Below are 17,855 nucleotides of genomic sequence, written 5' to 3'. Positions count from 1 at the left end.
TGGGAAGCGGAGCTTGCAGTGAGCCGAGATCTCGCCACTGCACTCCAGCCTGGGCGACAGAGCGAGACCCCGTTTCAAAAACAAAATAATAATAATAATAATAATAAAATAAAACAAAGTAGCATTAGCAAGTGTACCCGGCCTCACGTTTCATTGTTATGTGACAAGTTTTATGACATTTTCTTATAATATTCATGGCTGTTGGTCTAATTGTCGCCACGGTTGTCTGTCTAGGGGACATAGACAGGCCTTTTGGATGGGGGATGACAGAGGGGATGGATGATTCCTGGCCCTGAGGAACCCCGATTGGGGTTTGGGGGAGCTCGGTGTGTCATAAGGAAAGGTGTTGGGGTGAAGGCACTGCACGGATGGCTGTGCAGGACCGTTGGGGCTCTGGGGAGCCTAGGGAGGGGTGAGGGCAGTGGGGCCAGTGGGTCTGGGGTGGGCTCGGTGCTGGCTGGGGGCTCACTTCCGCCTGGTCCCTTGCAGGGCACGGCCGAGCAGATGAGGACTGTGTGGACGACCGGGCCAGACACCGGGAGGAACGGCTACTCGGGGCGCGGCTGGACCGGGATCAGGAGAAGCTGCTCAGGTGAAGGCGTCGGGGGAGCTTGAGGGTCTAGGGGGTGTCTGGGAGCCCCTGGGGGTGAGGGGCAGCTGGATGACCCCAGGTGGGCTTGACCCCTTGACCACGGATGCTGTGGTACTGAGAGCAGGAGCCGTCCTAGTCCTCAGCATCGAGCCAGCCCTGCCCAGGCCAGGTGGCCCCATGGCCCCTTCAGTGAGTGTGGGAGGCTCTGGGAGGCCCTAAATTTCCAAGCCGTGGTTGTCCTGGCTTATGGCCTGGTGGCAAACAGTTCCTTGGGGCAACCCCCCTTCTCCCTCTTGTCCCCTGGGCTGTCCTAGCTGTCGCTGACACCTATGATCCTCCTTCCAGAGAGAGTAAGGAGCTGGCTGACCTGGCCCGCCTGCACCCTACCAGCTGTGCTCCTAACGGCCTGAACCCCAACCTCATGGTGACGGGGGGCCCGGCGCTGGCGGGCTCAGGTCGCTGGTCTGCCGACCCCGCAGCCCATCTGGCCACGCACCCCTGGTTGCCCCGCTCGGGCAGCACATCCATGTGGCTCGCCGGACACCCCTACGGTGAGTGTGGGGCACAGGGACTCTCCCCTTCTCTGAGGGAGGGGTAGGAGGGGTGGGTGCAGGGCAAGAGCTCAGGCCTGGCTCCTGCCTGCCGTTTCCTGGGGGGCCTGGGCCTGGCTCCTGCATTCGTCCGAAGAAGGAATGATAGTGGCTTCTGCCTCGTGGGGCCCCTCTGCCATGCCTGTTTGGGGCAGATGCCCAATGCGGGTGGCTCTGGGGTGCTCTTTGCAGCCAGCCAGCACCCCTGTCCCTTGGCTTCCCCACTGGAGGCCCCAGGAGGTTCAGGACTTGGGAGGTGGTGCTGGGCTGGGGCTGCCCGAGGACAAACCGCTTGGGGGCCCCCAGCACTGACTCAGGCCTGGGCTTCTCCTCCTAGGCTTGGGTCCCCCATCTCTGCACCAGGGCATGGCCCCTGCGTTCCCACCCGGCCTGGGGGGCTCCCTGCCGTCAGCCTACCAGTTTGTCAGGGACCCCCAATCAGGCCAGCTGGTGGTCATTCCCAGTGATCACCTGCCTCACTTTGGTAAGTGGACCCTCCATGTGGCTGCCATGGGCCAGGCTGGCCATGCCCAGCGAGATGGTCTCTGATGCCAAGGGCCACCCGCTGAGGGGTGGCAGCCGGCAGATATGGGGGTTGGGGAGGCGCACCGGGGTTCAGAGAGAACATCTGTTGCCAGTGTTGTAAAGCCTTGGGGTCCTTGTTGCAATGAGCTCCTGTCCAAAAACTCCATAAAGAGAAGCAAGACAGGCAGCCCTGGGTGGGGGCTGGGATTCCCCCTACCTGGCGCCACCACCTCCTCAGGAATCCACCTTGCAGACCGTGGGAGAAGGCGTTCCCTAGGTCCTCACAGTGGTCCTCGTACATGTCTGCGTGCTGACCTGCTCTGGTTGCGAGGCTGTGGAGACATCCCACCCCGGGTGTGGACAGGGCTGTGTTCCTGGGGTGTGCACGGGCCTGGGGTGTGCACGTGGCCCATGGAGGACAGGACAAGCTTCCTGGCCCCTGGGGAGCAGCCAGGGGCCCAGAGAGCCCAGCTCCCCACTGTGTGGGTGGCCCCTCTCTGGCCTCAGCTTCCCCTCGTAAATGGGCATGGTGGTGCAGCATCAGGCCGCAGGTGCAGCGCACTGTCTCTGTCCCCGCAGCGGAGCTGATGGAGCGGGCCACTGTACCGCCCCTCTGGCCTGCCCTGTACCCGCCGGGCCGCAGCCCCCTGCACCACGCCCAGCAGCTGCAGCTCTTCTCGCAGCAGCACTTCCTGCGGCAGCAGGAGTTCCTGTACCTGCAGCAGCAGGCGGCCCAGGCCTTGGAACTGCAGAGGAGCGCCCAGCTCGTGGTGAGTTGGGGAGGATAAGGCGCAGCTCCCTCTGGGGGCCCCGTGGGTGACAAGGCAGACGAGTCAGCCAGCAGAAACTCCAGACAGTTAAACAGGGAGGGAGAAAACAGCAGAGGGGCAGGTGGTCAGGGAGGGCTTCTGGAGGAGGCAGCACTGGAACAGAGACCTGGAGCCATCTGTGGAAGAGTTCTCTAGGCAGAGGGAGCTGTGAGCAAAGGTAGATGGAGACTGGCAGGGCAGGGTGCAGGAACGAGGAAACTAAGGCAGAGAGGTGGCCTTGGGGACTGGGGAAGGGTGATTGGACGCTGAAGGAGTCCAGTGGGCTCCCCGCTGTTGCCTGAGCCCAGCCTGGCCTCTTCTCTCCAGGTGGCCTCTCGGAGAGGCACAAGGAGGCCTGGCCAGCTGCCTCCTGATGGCATGGTCCCATAAGATAGGGGACAGGAAAGGTCTGCTCTGGACGAGTCGGCCCAGGTGGTACATACAGCAAGAAGCTCTCAGAGCCCGAGCCCTGGGTCTGAATCTTAGCTCTGCCAGGCCTGGCTGTGTGCTCATGGGCAAGTGCCTTTACTTCTCTGGGCTTCAAGTTTCCTCTCCCAGAAACAGATGCTAGCGTTGCCTAGTCCTTGGGTTGCTAAATGTGACTGTTTAGTAATCGGGAGAGTGGCCTGTCCTTGGAGCGCTTTGTTCTGGTGTTTTTGTTTGTTTGTTTGTTTTTGTTTTTTTGAGGTGGAGTCTTGCTCTGTCGCCCAGGCTGGAGTGCGGTGGCACTATCTCGGGTCACTGCAACCTCCGCCTCATGGGTTCAAACGATTCTCCTGCCTCAGCCTCCTGAGTAGCTGGAATTACAGGCACCTGCTGTCATGCATGGCTAATTTTTTTTTCTATTTTTAGTAGAGATGGGGTTTTGCCATGTTGGCCAGGCTGGTCTTACATTCCTGACCTCAGGTGATCCACCCGCCTTGGCCTCCTAAAGTGCTGGGATTACAGGCGGGAGCACTGCGCCCGGCCCCTGGTGTGTTTTGTGTATTGACTGACCGGCCCAGATGGGCATTGGTGGTCGTGGAGCCGACTGCCTCCCGTTTCCTCATAAAAGACATGCCTGGCTTCCTCCTGCCCCGTTTGGGGCATTTTGAGACCCTAAAGTGATGATGCAGTGAAGCCGGAAGGCTCAGCAGGTAGTGAGCGCACCCAGTGCCATCGTCGAGGTGTGGGGCCTCGTGCCCCCCATCTGGCTCCCCTTGCCCTGACTGTGAGGGTCCGTGCAGGGTCAGGGTCCTGGTGGAGGTCCCCCATCAGCCCTGGTTCGAAGGGGCCCACCAGAGTTCCTCACCCCCAGCCCTGCCTTTTGGGGTTCTGCATGGAACGCTGTGCTTATGACACATGGGCTGGGATGGAATGTCTGTCTCTGGTCTGGGAGGGGGTGGGCAGCCTGGACCCCAGGCCCTGCATGAGGTTCTCCTCGGACTGGGGGACCCTGGGGGGACAGGGCAGGTGCGGGTGTGGGGGAGGGGGGAACTCGTGCCATGCTGACCCTGCCTGCCGGCCCCTTCCCAGCAGGAGCGGTTGAAGGCGCAGGAGCACCGGGCGGAGATGGAAGAGAAGGGGAGCAAGCGGGGCCTGGAGGCTGCGGGCAAAGCTGGCCTGGCCACCGCCGGCCCCGGGCTGCTGCCGCGGAAGCCCCCCGGCCTGGCCGCCGGCCCCGCGGGCACCTATGGCAAGGCCGTGAGCCCGCCACCGTCACCCCGCGCATCCCCTGTGGCTGCCCTGAAGGCCAAGGTCATCCAGAAGCTGGAGGACGTGTCCAAGCCACCTGCCTATGCCTACCCCGCCACCCCCAGCTCCCACCCCACCAGCCCGCCGCCCGCCTCCCCGCCACCCACCCCAGGTATCACCCGCAAGGAGGAGGCTCCTGAGAATGTGGTCGAGAAGAAAGACTTGGAGTTGGAGAAGGAAGCCCGCAGCCCCTTCCAGGCCCTGTTCTCAGGTAGGATGCAGCTGAGATCCTCAGTGTCTCACTCTGGCCCTGGTGCGGTAAAACTGCTCACCCATCTCTTCATTGACCCGTTCAATCGTTCGTTCTTCCAACTCCACGGAGTACCTCCTGCATACCAGGCCTGCCGCCAGACACTGAGACGAACACAGGAGCTCACAGTCACGTCCAGCCTCTCCCCGGCTCCTCCTCAGCGGCAGTGTCAGGGAAATGGGTGTAATATTAGAAACTGCTTCAGGACGAGTTGTTCTGAGCTTTCCACCGAGCCAGACCTGTCACACGCTCAGCATGCAGTCGGCGCTAAGTTCTGCCTTGGTGATGATGGTCCAGGGACGCCCATTCTGGGCAGCTGTCCCCCCGTTCCGTGGGTCACACGCACACACCTGCTCTTGGCGTCTTCTCCATCAGAGGGGACCTGCAGCAGGTGGCTTTGGGGGCTGGGACTGTGTTCTTCCTCCCTGGGGGGTATCAGGCGTGTGAGCGTGTGCTTGGGAGGACTTTGGTTCAAATTCAGATTCTGGCACCAAGGCTGGGTGAGCTTGGGCCAGTGGTGGCGATTACTGAGCTTGGCCCGGCGCCTGTCTCTCCTTTGTCAGTTTCCTTTTGTGTGCCTCCAGCTGCTGGGCTGGGAGTGGTGCAGAGAATCAGGGGCACACAGCCCTGCTCTCAGGGAGATTACACTTGGGGACAGAACTGGGTTGCTATTCCTTTTCTTTTTTTTGAGATGGGATCCTCACTCTGTCGCCCAAGCTTGTACTGCAGTGGTACAATCACAGCTCACTGCAGCCTTGAACACCCGGACTCGAGCCATCCTCCTGCTTCAGCCTCTCAAGCAGCTGGGACCATAGGCATGCATCACTGGACTTGGCTATTTATTTATTTTTATTTATTTATTTATTTTTGAGACGGAGTTCCGCTCTTGTTGCCCAGGCTGGAGTGCAGTTGTGCAATCTCGGCTCACTGCAACCTCCGCTTCCCAGGTTCAAACGATTCTCCTGCCTCAGTCTCCCTAGTAGCTGGGATTACAGGCATGTGCCAGCATGCCCGGCTAATTTTGAATTTTTAGTAGAGACGGGGTTTCTCCATGTTGGTCAGGCTGGTCTCGAACTCCCGACCTCAGGTGATCCAATCCCGCCTCAGCCTCCCAAAGTGCTGGGATTACAGGCGTGAGCCACCATGCCTGGCCAATTTATTTTTTATATTCGTACAGATGTGTCTTGCTTTGTTGCCAAGGCTGGTCTTGATGGCCTGGGCTCAAGCAATCCTCCCACCCTAGACTCCCAAAGTGCTGGGATTTTAGGCTTGAGACCACTATAGCTAGCCCTGCTGTTCCATTTTGTTTTGTTTTGAGATGGAGTCTCACTCTGTCACCCAGGCTGGAGTGCAGTGGTGCCATCATAGCTCACTGCAGTCTTGATCTCCCAGGTTCAAGTGATCTTTCCACCTTTGCCTGTAAAGTAGCTGGGATTACAGGGGTGCGCCACCATGACCAGCTAATTTTTTTTTCTTTTTTTTTTTTTAGTAGAGATGGAGTCTTCCAGGTCAGGCACAGTGGCTCACGCCTGTAATCCCAGCACTTTGGGAGGCTGAGGCGGGTGGATCACCTGAGGTTAGGAGTTTGAGACCGGCCTCACCAACATGGTGAATCCCTGTCTCTACTAAAAATATAAAAAATTAGCCGGGCACGGCCGGGCACAGTGGCTCACGCCTATAATCCCAGCACTTTGAGAGGTTGAGGTGGGCGGATCACGAGGTCAGGAGATCGAGACCATCCTGGCTAACATGGTGAAACCCCATCTCTACTAAAAAAAAAAAAAAAAAAATTAGCCAGGCATGGTGGCGGGCACCTGTCGTCCCAGCTACTCGGGAGGCTGAGGTAGGAGAAGGGTGTGAACCCAGGAGGTGGAGCTTGCAGTGAGCCGAGATCGCGCCATTGCATTCCAGTCTGGGTGACAGAGCGAGACTCCGTCTCAAAAAAAAAAAACAATTAGCCAGGCGTGGTGGGTCATGCTCATGCTTGTAAGTCCCAGCTGCTCGCGAGGCTGAGGCAGGAGATTCGTTGGAATCCAAGAGGCACAGGTTGCAGTGAGCCGAGATGGCGCCGTTGCATTCCAGCCTGGGCAACAAGAGTGAAATTCCGCCTCAAAAAAAAAAAAAAAAAAAGAGATGGGGTCTCACTCTGTTGTTCAGGCTGGTCTTGAACTTCTGAATTCAAGTGATCATCCCCCTTTCGCCTCCTAAATTGTTGGGATTACAGGCGTGGCCCACCACGCCTGGCTCTGCTGTTAGATTTTGAACAACTGCTTTAATAGGGTGGAACAGCAGGTTCCTGGGGAGTGGAGGCCAGACCACACAAGGTAGCTGCAGGCCTTTGCAGACCTCATGAAGTGTTTGCTTCTGGTCTAGCCTTGTGCTGGGTGCTGAGTGGGAAAGGAACAAGAGAGACAACTGTGGTTCTTTTCCTTGAAGACCACAAGACCCCGGGGACAGGAAGGTGGCTGGTTTTTCACCGTGGGGCCACTGCATGGCCCTGGGGTCTCTGAGATCTGACCTAGAACAGCTCCCAGCCCTGTAGCTGGGTGAGCAGAGGGCGGCTGTGTCCTGGGTCTCTGTCTGGGGTTGTGGGCGGGTGTCAATGGGGACATGGGATATCAGATCCTAGGGCTCCCATGCTGACCCCTGTGTCCTTGGCAGATATCCCACCCAGGTACCCGTTCCAAGCCCTGCCACCGCACTACGGGCGGCCCTACCGTTTCCTGCTGCAGCCCACAGCGGCTGCCGACGCTGACGGCCTGGCCCCCGATGTGCCACTCCCGGCTGATGGGCCCGAGCGCCTGGCACTCTCACCCGAAGACAAGCCCATCCGCTTGTCCCCCTCCAAGATCACAGAGCCGCTGCGGGAGGGCCCGGAGGAAGAACCGCTGGCTGAGCGGGAGGTGAAGGCGGAGGTGGAGGACATGGACGAGGGCCCCACAGAGCTGCCGCCTCTGGAGTCGCCGCTGCCACTGCCTGCTGCGGAAGCCATGGCTACCCCCAGCCCTGCAGGGGGTTGTGGAGGTGGCCTGTTGGAGGCACAGGCGCTGAGTGCCACCGGACAGAGCTGCGCGGAGCCCTCCGAGTGTCCAGACTTTGTGGAGGGGCCGGAACCACAGGTGGATTCCCCAGGCCGGACAGAACCCTGCACCACCGCCCTGGACCTGGGGGTGCAGCTGACACCCGAGACGCTGGTGGAGGCCAAGGAGGAGCCGGTGGAGGTGCCTGTGGCGGTGCCCGTGGTGGAGGCAGTGCCCGAGGAAGGCCTGGCGCAGGTGGCAGCGAGCGAGTCCCAGCCCACCCTAGAAATGTCAGACTGTGATGTGCCCGCCGGGGAGGGACAGTGCCCGAGCCTGGAGCCCCAAGAGGCCGTGCCTGTACCCGGCAGCACCTGCTTCCTGGAAGAGGCAAGCTCTGACCAGTTCCTGCCCAGTCTGGAGGACCCACTGGCTGGCATGAACGCCCTGGCGGCGGCTGCAGAGCTGCCCCAGGCCAGGCCTCTGCCCTCCCCGGGTGCTACTGGAGCCCAGGCCTTGGAGAAGCTGGAAGCAGCCGAGAGCCTTGTCTTGGAGCAGAGCTTCCTGCATGGCATCACCCTGCTAAGTGAGATCGCAGAGCTGGAGCTGGAGAGGAGGAGCCAAGAGACGGGAGGTGAGAGTGCGCGACCTCTGACTTCTGCAGATTCGTGAATTTTAGTTTTGTGGTGATGGGGTCTTGCTATATTGCCCAGGCTGGAGTGCAGTGGCACAATCTTAGCTCACTGCAGCCTCAAACTCCTGGGCTCAAGTGATCTTCCCTCCCCAGCCTCCCCAGTAGCTTGGGCTACAGGCGTCCACCACCATGCCCAGCTAACTTTTTAAAAAGTTCTTTTTTTTAGAGATGGGGTCTTGCTCTGTTGCCCAGTCTGGTCTCGAACTCCTGGACTCAAGCGATTTTGCCCACCTCGACCTCCCAAAGTGCTGGGATTATAGGTGTGAGTTGCTCGCTGTGCCCGGCCTCTTAAACGTTTTTTTATAAGATTTTTGAATTATGAAAAACCCGGAATGTGGTTTATTCATATTACTTTTTTTAAAAATTGTGGTAAGATACACGTAACAAAATGTTCCATCTTGAGCATTTTTAAGCGTCCTGTTGAGTGGCATGTTAAGTGTGTTTGCACTGTGCAGCCCGTCTGTGGGTTTCCTGGTAGTGAAATTTCTCATTCTATCAATGGTGTGTTTTAACAGAATTTCTTGGGTTGCAAGGAACAGAAACTCTCATTTAAATTGGTTTAGGCAGGAGAGAATTAATTGGCTCTTGGAACTGAAGTCCAGCAGTAATTAGGTAATTTCAGGTATGGCTGGATCTAGGTGTTCAAGCCAAGAAACCAAGTTTTTCTTTTCCTACACAGGCCCTTCCCTAGTCTCTCTCTCTGTGTCCCCGTCTCCTTCCCTCCTTCCCTCTTGCTGTTTGACTTTTCTCTCTGTTGGCCTCATTCAAGGCCAACTTACCATCCTCACTGGGGTAGGGGGTGGTCTGTCAATTCCTCCCAGGTCCCTGGGCCTGCTCAGCAGCCTCCCGAAAGAGGCCACCTCTTTCTTGCTAGCTTTGGCAAAAACACTGAGATTCACTCTCAAGGGCTGACTGCGGTTCATGCTTTGTTTTTTTTTTGTTGTTGTTGTTGTTTTTTTTGAGACATAGTCTCCCTCTATCACCCAGGCTGGTGTGCAGTGGCGTCATCTCGGCTCACTGCAGCCTCCGCCCTCCCGGGTTCAAGTGATTCTCCTACTTCAGCCTCCCAGGTAGCTGGGATTACAGGCATGTGCCACCATGCCTGGCTAATTGTTGTATTTTTAGTAGAGATAGGGTTTCGCCATGTTGGCCAGGCTGGTCTTGAACTCCCGACCTCAAGTGACCCGCCTGCCTTGGCCTCCCAAAGTGCTGGGATTACAGGTGTGAGCCACCGCTCCCAGCCTCGGTTCATGCTTTTTGCGGGCATAAAACTGAGGTCCGGGACATGGGCTGGGCTGATCATACCTGTCCTTTGATCTGGGATGTGTTGCCTCTGGGGTGTAGGGAGGGGAGGGTAGTTCTCAAAGAGAATGGGATGCCTTCAGCAGAAAGGGCACTGAATGCTGGGCCAGACACAGAATGACTGATGTTCAGCATTGAAAACTGGGCCTAGAACTGGTTTGGAGGAAGGGCCGGGGCAACACCCGTTGAAGAGATGATATCCCTGCCAGTGTTTTAGTATATTTCCTCTAGAACACACATACACATATTTACTTCTCAAATTAAGATCTTTTTGTAAATAGTGTTCTGTAACCTGCCCTGCCCTTTTCACTTAAATTTTTTTTTTTTTTTGAGACAGAGTCTCGCTCTGTCACCCAGGCTGGAGTGCAGTGGTGCCATCTCGGCTCACTGCAACTTCTGCCTCCCAGGTTCAAGCGATTTTTCCTGCCTCAGCCTCCTGAGTACCTGGGATTACAGGCACGCACCACCATGCCTGGCTATCTTTTTGTATTTTTAGTGGAGATAGGGTTTCACCATGTTGGCCAGGCTGGTCTCGAACTCCTGACTTCAAGTGATCCGCCCGCCTTCGCCACCCAAAGTGCTGGGATTACAGGCATGAGCCACCGTGCCCGAACATTTTATTTAAAATGTTATTTATTAAACATTTTTCAAAGCTGTGGGTTTTTTTAAGTATTTTTTTTTTTTTTTTTTAACAAAACGTAGAGATGGGGTTTCGCCATGTTGGCCAGGCTGATTGCGAACTCCTGAACTCAAGTGATTTTCCCACCTTGGACTCCCAAATTGCTGGGATTATAATTGCTGGGATTATAAGCGTGAGCACCTGGCTTAAAGCTGTGGTTTTTTTAAAAAAATCATTGTTTTAGGGACTGCTCAATTTTTTGCCTGGTGGTGGCCCTGGCTCTTGATGACCCAGTCTTAGATGGTCAGGCATTTTCGTCTGCTTTAAAACAAAAGTTTTTTTGTTTTGTTTTGTTTTTCCTCTGTTGCAAATAACATGATGGTTATCCTTGAAGGAAAAAAAAACTTTGTCCATATCTCTGATTTGCCTCGGATTGTATGCCCAGAGGTAGAACTGTTGGGTCCAAACAAGGCCACGTTTTTCAAGGCTTTCTGACTGTCACGGTCAGATGGCCCTCAAGGAAGCCTGGAGAAGCCACGCTCCCATTGGCCTGTGTGAGCAACGCCCCCCTCCCCACTGGGCGGTGCTTGTCCTAAAGTTCATTGCTGCTTTTCTCTCACTAAAATAGTTCAATAGAAACTTTTTTTGTTTGTTTCTGGGTAGAAGAAAATCAAAATTCCCTTGGTTGGCTGGGCGCGGTGGCACATGCCTGTAATCCCAGCATTTTGGGAGGCTGAGGCGGGTAGATAATCTGAGGTCAGGAGTTCGAGCCAGCCTGGCCAACATGGTGAAACCCCATCTCTACTAAAAATACAAAAATTAGCTGGGCGTGGTGGCCGGCGCCTGTAATCCCAGCTACTCGGAAAATCACTTGAACCCGGGAGGCGGAGGTTGCAGTGAGCCGAGATGGTACCACTGCACTCCAGCCTGGGCAACAAGAGTGGAACTCCATCTCAAAAAAAAAAAAAAAAAAAAAAAAAAAAAAAAAATTCCCTTGGTCTTCCCACCTGGTACTGTTTTTTTTTTTTATTATTATTTTTTGGGACAGAATCTCTCTCTGTTGCCTAGGCTGGAGTGCAGTGGTGTGATCTCCACTCACTGCAACCTCTGCCTCCTGGGTTCAGGTGATTCTGCCTCAGCTTCCCAAGTAGCTGGGATTACAGGCACACGCCACCACATCCAACTAATTTTTGTATTTTTAGTAGAGACGGGGTTTCGCCATGTTGGCCATGCTGATCTTGAACTCCTGGCCTCAAGTGATCCGCCCGCCTCGGCCTCTCAAAGTGCTGGGATTACAAGTGTAAGTCACTGCACTCAGCCCAGAATTCTCCTACGGAGTTAAGGCCCACTGTCATGACTTGAACTTTGACCACCTCTGCAAAAGCCCTGTCTCCCACAGAGGTTACCTTCTGAGGTTACTAGGGGTTAGGACTCTCACATATTAAATTAGTGGGGACACGACTGAACCCATCACCACTGGCCTAGAGGTCACTTGGGTGTCCCTTGCCTGATCAGTTAAGAGCTTAGGGATAATAGGTTTGTGGGAGGCTGAAGGAGGTGACAGAGTCATACCTTGGTCCCCTCCTGGAGAACAGAACAGCCCTCCATCCTTACCTGACATTGTAGACTCTTATGTCTCGCAGGACCTTGAGGTGGGAGTGTGGGGTGGGTGAGACGATTTCAGTCTAACATCAGCCTTTGGGAGCTGATCAGGTTTGCGGCTTTGTGGCCTCAGTTTCCCTAAAGATATAAGAAGAGCGGCCAGCTGCGGTGGCTCACGCCTGGAATCCCAGCACTTTGGGTGGCCAAGGTGGGCGGATCACTTGAGGTCAGGAGTTTGAGACCAGCCTGGCCAACATGGCGAAACCCCATCTCTACTAAAAATACAAAAATTAGCTGGGTGTGGTGACACATACCTGTAATCCCAGCTACTCTGGAGGCTGAGGCAAGAGAATTGCTTGAACCCAGGAGGTGGAGGTTGCAGTGAGCCGAGATTGTCACTGCACTCCAGCCTGGGTGACACAGTGAGATTCCGTCTCACCAAGAAAAAACAACAAAAACGAAAAAAACACAGAAGAAGAGCAAAACAAGCATTCTCAACTAGGGGTGATTTTGTTCCCCCAGGGGACATTGGCAACCGCATTTTTGGTTGTCACAGCTTGGGGGGAGCACTACTGCCATCTAGTGGGTAAAGGCAGGGACTCAGCAAGACACCCTGCAGTGAAGGCAGAGGACAGCCCCCAGCAGAGATGGGAATGAATAGTGAAATGTGAGTAGTGCCAAGGAAGAGACGCTCCCCCTCAGCAGCATCATTAGTCATGTCTGTCTCTGGAACATTGCACATTGCCAATAGAGAATATGGTTTTCGGCTCACCACAGTCTCCGCCTCCCGGGTTCAAGCGACTCTCCTGCCTCAGCCTCCTGAGTAGCTGGCATTATAGGCATGCGCCACTAGGCCCGGCTAATTGTTTGTATTTTTGGTAGAGATAGGGTTTCTCCATGTTGGTCAGGCTGGTCTCGAACTCCTGACCTCAGGTGATCCGCCCGCCTCGGCCTCCCAAAGTGCTGGGATTACAGACGTGAGCCACCACGCCCAGCCAAAAATTGGTATTTTAGATCACAAAGAAAATGTCAGCTGGGCATGGTGGCTCACGTCTGTAATCCCAGTACCTTGGGAGGCCGCGGCTGAAGGATTGCTTGTGCCCAGGAGTTTAAGACCCGCCCGGGCAACATGGCGAGACCCCGTCTGCATTAAAAAAATGAAATGTCCATTGAAAAATTATAATAGAACTCATTTAAATTTGGTAGAGACCAAAGCAAGATCTCTGTGGTTGGAGCACCCTTTGTGGAGGGTAGGGGGAGTATTTATCAGAGAGAGAACTGCACACACCTGGTCATATTCATCACACTGGTGAGGCTTTTCCTGTCACACGTGTCCTAGCTATGTGCCCATGTGCTCCTATTACAAAAAGATACGAGGCCGGACACAGTGGCTCACGCCTGTAATCTCAGCACTTTGGGAGGCTGAGGCAGGAGGATCAGTTGAGCCCAGGAGTTCGAGACCAGCCTGGGAAACATAGCAAGACCCCATCTCTACAAAAAATACAAAAACTAGCCGGGTGTGACGGCATGTGCCTGTGGTCCCAGCTACTCAGGAGGGTGAGGCAGGGTGATTGCTTGAGCCTCGCAGCTTGAGGCTGTGGTGACGTGTGATGGAGAACTCCAGCCTGGAGGACAGAGTGAGACCCTATCTTAAAAAGATAGGAAACAACCTAAATTCCATCAATGGGAGATGACTTAGATGAATCAAAACTCATCAATTCAAGAGTGTTCTAGGCTGCCCTTCCGCCCCGCCCCCCCGCATGATTCTGCGTAAGCTCCTTTGCACGTTTGGCCATTTAAAATTGCTGACATTCTAGTGTTTTTGACCTTTAGAGATGGCAATTTTTATAAGGTCCAAGCTGATAATAAGGAGCTAGATGTTTGCTTTGTGCTAATATGAGAAAAGACATTAAGCAGAAAAAAAGCAAAATGTGATACAGTATATATTGATTGAGATCTTTTTTTTTTTTTTTTTCCTGAGACAGTCTCCCTCTGTCACCCAGGCTGGAGTGCAGTGGGGCTATCATGGCTCCCCGCAACCTCTGCCTCCTGGGTTCAAGCGATTCTGGTGCCTCAGCTTCCCAAATAGCTGGGATTACAGGTGGTCACCACCATGCCCAGCTAATTTTTGTATTTTTAGTAGAGAGGGGGTTTTACCATGTTGGCCAGACTGGTTTCAAACTCCTGGCCTCAAGCCATCCACCCGCCTCGGCCTCCCAAAGCGCTGGGATTACTGAGCCACCGTGCCCAGCCTGAGATCGTGTGTGTGTGTGTCTGTGATCGTGTGTGTGTGTGTCTGTGTGTGTGTCTGTGTGTGTCTGTGTGTGTGTGATCGTGTGTGTGTGTGATCGTGTGTGTGTGTCTGTGTGTGTGTGTGATCGTGTGTGTGTGTGTGTGTCTGTGTGTGTGTCTGTGTGTGTGTGTGTGTGTGTGATCGTGTGTGTGTGTGATCGTGTGTGTGTGTCTGTGTGTGTGTGTCTGTGTGTGTGTGTGATCGTGTGTGTGTGTGTGTATGTGTCTCTGTGTGTGTGTGTGTGTTACTTTGACACGGGCCCGCTCTGTTGCCCAGGCTGGAGTGCAGTGATGTGACGATGGCTCACTGCAGTCTCAACTTCCTGGGTTCAAGTGACCTTCTTACCTCAGCCTCCCGAGTAGCTGGGACTACAGGCACCCAGTTTACATTTATATTTTATTTAATTTTTTTTTTGAGCTGGAGTCTCGCTCTATTGCCCAGGTTGGAGTGGCTCAATCTCAGCTCACTGCACCTTCTGCCTCCTGAGTTTAAGGAGTTCTTAGGCCTCAACCCCTGAATAGCTGGGACTACAGGTGCTTGTCACCATGCCCAGCTAATTTTTGAATTTTTAGTAGAGACAGGGTTTCACCATGTTGGCCAGACTGGTCTCAAAACTGCTCACCTCAAATTATCCGCCTGCCTTGGCAACCCAAAGTGTTGGGATTACAGGCGTGAGCCACCGCGCCCGGCTTATTTTTATATTTTAAAGGATGCCCGTGGATGTCGTGTGCATTTGAATATGCATAATCATTTCTGGAACTGTCTAGTGGAAACTGCACCCACAGTGGCCTCCCAAGGGAGGGACCTGTGTGTTGGAGGAGGAAGGAAGAGGGCTGTCTTTTTTTTTTTTACACGTTTCTGCTTGGTTTGTGTTTTTCATCCTGGGCTTTTTTCTGATTATAAGAGCCATGCATATTCGCTATGGAAGAATGTATGTACAAATAAGTGGAAGGAGAGCCGTACTGCTGGGAAGAACCCTTCAGCCTTTGGAGGCCCTCCCTCTGGAGCTTTGCCGTGCCTAGCCTGTACTCTGTGAATAGAGCACAGGACCCTGTGCCATGCGTGCTGCCTTCTCTCCTGTTCGATTGATTGATTGATTGATTGATTGAGATGGAGTCTCCGTCTGTCACCCAGGCTGGAGTGCAGTGTCGCCATCTCGGCTCACTGCAAGCTCCGCCTCCCGGGTTCTCACCATTCTCCTGCTTCAGCCTCCCAAGTAGCTGGGGCTACAGGCGCCTGCCACCACACCCGGCTAATTTTTTGTATTTTTTTAGTAGAGATGGGATTTCACCATGTTAGCCAGGATGGTCTCCATCTCCTGACCTCATGATCCGCCCGCCTCGGCCTCCCAAAGTGCTGGAATTACAGGCGTGAGCCACCACGCCTGGCCTATTTATTTGTTTTTGAGATGGAGTCTTGCTCCATCGCTCAGGCTGGCATGCGGTGGTGCAAACTCAGCTCACTGCAACCTCCGCCTCCCAGGTTCAAGCGGTTCTCCCGCCTTAGTCTCCCGAGTAGCTGGGATTCCAGGCGTGTGCCACTACACCCGCCTAGATTTTGTTATTTTTAGTAGAGGTGGGGTTTCACCATTTCACCATGTTGGTCAGGCTGGTCTTGAACTCCCGACCTCAGGTGATCTGCCCGCCTCAACCACCAAAGTGCTGGGATTACAGGCGTGAGCCACCATGCCTGGACTTCTCCCCGTTCTTGTTTAGAGATGCTCAGGACTTCCGGCATGTCACAAAGGCCTCTGTCCACTCAGCACCTTGGGGGATGGGCACGTGTGGCCTGGGGCCTGCGCTTGCTTTGGGCCTCGGCATCCCCGTTTGGGGTTGGGGAAGGGGTGGCGGCAGCGCCCTGTTACCTGCCTCCTGTCTGCAGGTGCGGAGCGGGCCCTTGTGGCGCGGCCCTCCCTGGAGAGTCTGCTGGCAGCTGGCAGCCACATGCTGAGGGAGGTGCTGGATGGGCCAGTGGTGGACCCGCTCAAGAACCTGCGGCTCCCGCGGGAGCTGAAGCCCAACAAGAAGTACAGCTGGATGCGCAAGAAGGAGGAGCGGGTGAGCGGCTGGCTGCTGCTTCCCTGGGGTCCGCGGGCGGAGGCTGGGTGGGAGGCCCCTCTGTGGAGGTGCCGCACTGCCTGGGGCGTGGCTGGCTTTGGCGCCAGAGAGGCCTGAGCTACATTCAGCTCCTTGTGCTGATGTGCTGTGTGGTCCTAGTCAAGTGGTTGCCCTTCTCGGGGACTCAGTTTACCTGTCTGCTAGCATGTCAGGCGCATCACACAGGTCGCGGTGTGATCCACTGGAAAGAGTATGCCAGGGTCACAGGTAGCTCTGGCCTTGGGTGCCCATGGGGCCTGGGGCTGCAGCATCCCCTTGCTGAGCCTCCGTTTATAAATGACACAGTGGCCCTCACTGATGGAGCTGGTGTCACACGCAAGCACTGTGCTTCAGGCATGCCATCTCATTGAGCACTGCCACAGCCCCGCAGAGCCAGCACAGGTTCCCTTGCGTACGATGAAGCCATGGCTACAGTCAGGAGGTGGCAGCGGTGGGACTCGAGCCCCAGCTCCCAATGCAGTCTCCCCTTCCTCAGGGGCACCTGGGTGGGCGGTGGGCGTCGCTGGGCAGTGGCATCCTCACCCCCTCCTCCTCTCCCGGTTCTTTCCCCAGATGTACGCCATGAAGTCCTCCCTGGAGGACATGGACGCCCTGGAGCTGGACTTCCGGATGCGGCTGGCCGAGGTCCAGCGCCAGTACAAGGAGAAGCAGCGTGAGCTGGTGAAGCTGCAGCGCCGCCGGGACTCCGAGTGAGTGTGCCCCCCGCCCGCCCCGTGGGGCCCCTGCCCCGGCCCACCAGGCCCCCAGGCGCGCAGCAGCCGTCGAGGTGTGCGTGGACCCGGCGCCGTGTGTGCATCGTGTGCCCGTTCTCCGCGCCCCGCCCGCCCCCCAGCGTCACAGCCAAGCGTGTGATTCTTTTTAAGGGACAGGCGCGAGGAACCCCATAGAAGCTTGGCACGCAGAGGCCCTGGCAGGCCGCGGAAACGGACCCACGCCCCGAGCGCCCTGTCGCCCCCCCGCAAGAGAGGGAAGAGCGGCCACAGTAGCGGAAAGTAAGGCTGGCCCCTCGGTGGGTCGGGGACTGGCACACAGCTTGAGGGGAGGAGCCCGGGCCCCACGCAGGGCCTGCCTCGGGGTGCTGGGGGACCTCGCGTCCCTCGGGCTCTGACCTACCTGCAGCAGTGGCCCTCGGGGAGCACGGCCTGTGCTGCCCGGGCCAGGAGGGAGCGAGGCCGGTGCTGAGCCGGGAGGATGGCTCCTGCGACAGATTTTTCCCGTGTCCTAACCCAGCGCTTCACCTGTCTTCCTGCCACGCCTGCCTCCTCACGCCTAGGGCCTAATTCCTCCTCTTTTCCATGCGCCGCCTCCCTGCAGAAGGACCCGCTGGGCTGCCAGCCTTTGCTTGCTGGGACGGGCTATGACCCGGCTGTCACTCGGTCCCCGCCGTGCCGGACCTGCTGGCTTGCCCCCGAGACCAGGGCTGGCCCCTTCTGGCACTTGGGGACAAGCTCCTCCTCCTCGGGCGGCGGTCGCAGCCTTGTGGGGCACCTGTGTGGGTCTTTCTGAACGCCAGCTGGAATGAGAGCTTTTCCCGCAGGGCGAGGCGTGCACAGAAAAGATGCTTCGTCCTTCCCTCGGTGTCTGTAGCACGAGCGGAAAGGGGCCCGTCAAGGAAAGGGGTCGGAGTGTTCGGAGCCTGGGACAGGAGGATGGGGTAGACGCTAGGCGGCTCAAGACCTGCCCTGAGGAAGCAGAAGGAGCCTGGGGGGGC

The 17,855-nt window shown here is 56.1% G+C and overlaps 1 protein-coding gene across 8 annotated transcripts in view; it reads left to right on the top strand.

Annotated features, from left to right (window-relative positions):
• TNRC18 (trinucleotide repeat containing 18) overlaps positions 1-17,855 on the top strand; it is a 116,400-nt gene that overhangs the window by 45,200 nt on the left and 53,345 nt on the right. For 5 of the 8 annotated variants that reach the window (XM_054545647.2, XM_063725901.1, XM_054545644.2 and 2 more), the window contains 9 exons: positions 490-592; positions 938-1,143; positions 1,520-1,666; positions 2,287-2,477; positions 4,032-4,461; positions 7,162-8,151; positions 15,909-16,084; positions 16,697-16,833; positions 17,008-17,136. In XM_054545647.2, the coding sequence (XP_054401622.1) occupies positions 490-592; positions 938-1,143; positions 1,520-1,666; positions 2,287-2,477; positions 4,032-4,461; positions 7,162-8,151; positions 15,909-16,084; positions 16,697-16,833; positions 17,008-17,136 (2,509 nt within the window). The remainder of the gene's footprint in view (positions 1-489; positions 593-937; positions 1,144-1,519; positions 1,667-2,286; positions 2,478-4,031; positions 4,462-7,161; positions 8,152-15,908; positions 16,085-16,696; positions 16,834-17,007; positions 17,137-17,855) is intronic. The other 3 variants (XM_054545645.2, XM_054545646.2, XM_054545642.2) reach the window with 2 other exon arrangements.

Source organism: Pongo abelii, chromosome 6 (assembly GCF_028885655.2).
Source record: "Pongo abelii isolate AG06213 chromosome 6, NHGRI_mPonAbe1-v2.0_pri, whole genome shotgun sequence".
Classification (NCBI taxonomy): domain Eukaryota; kingdom Metazoa; phylum Chordata; class Mammalia; order Primates; family Hominidae; genus Pongo; species Pongo abelii.
Note: the sequence above shows the minus strand (reverse complement) of the source record. Positions and strands in the feature narration are given on the sequence as shown.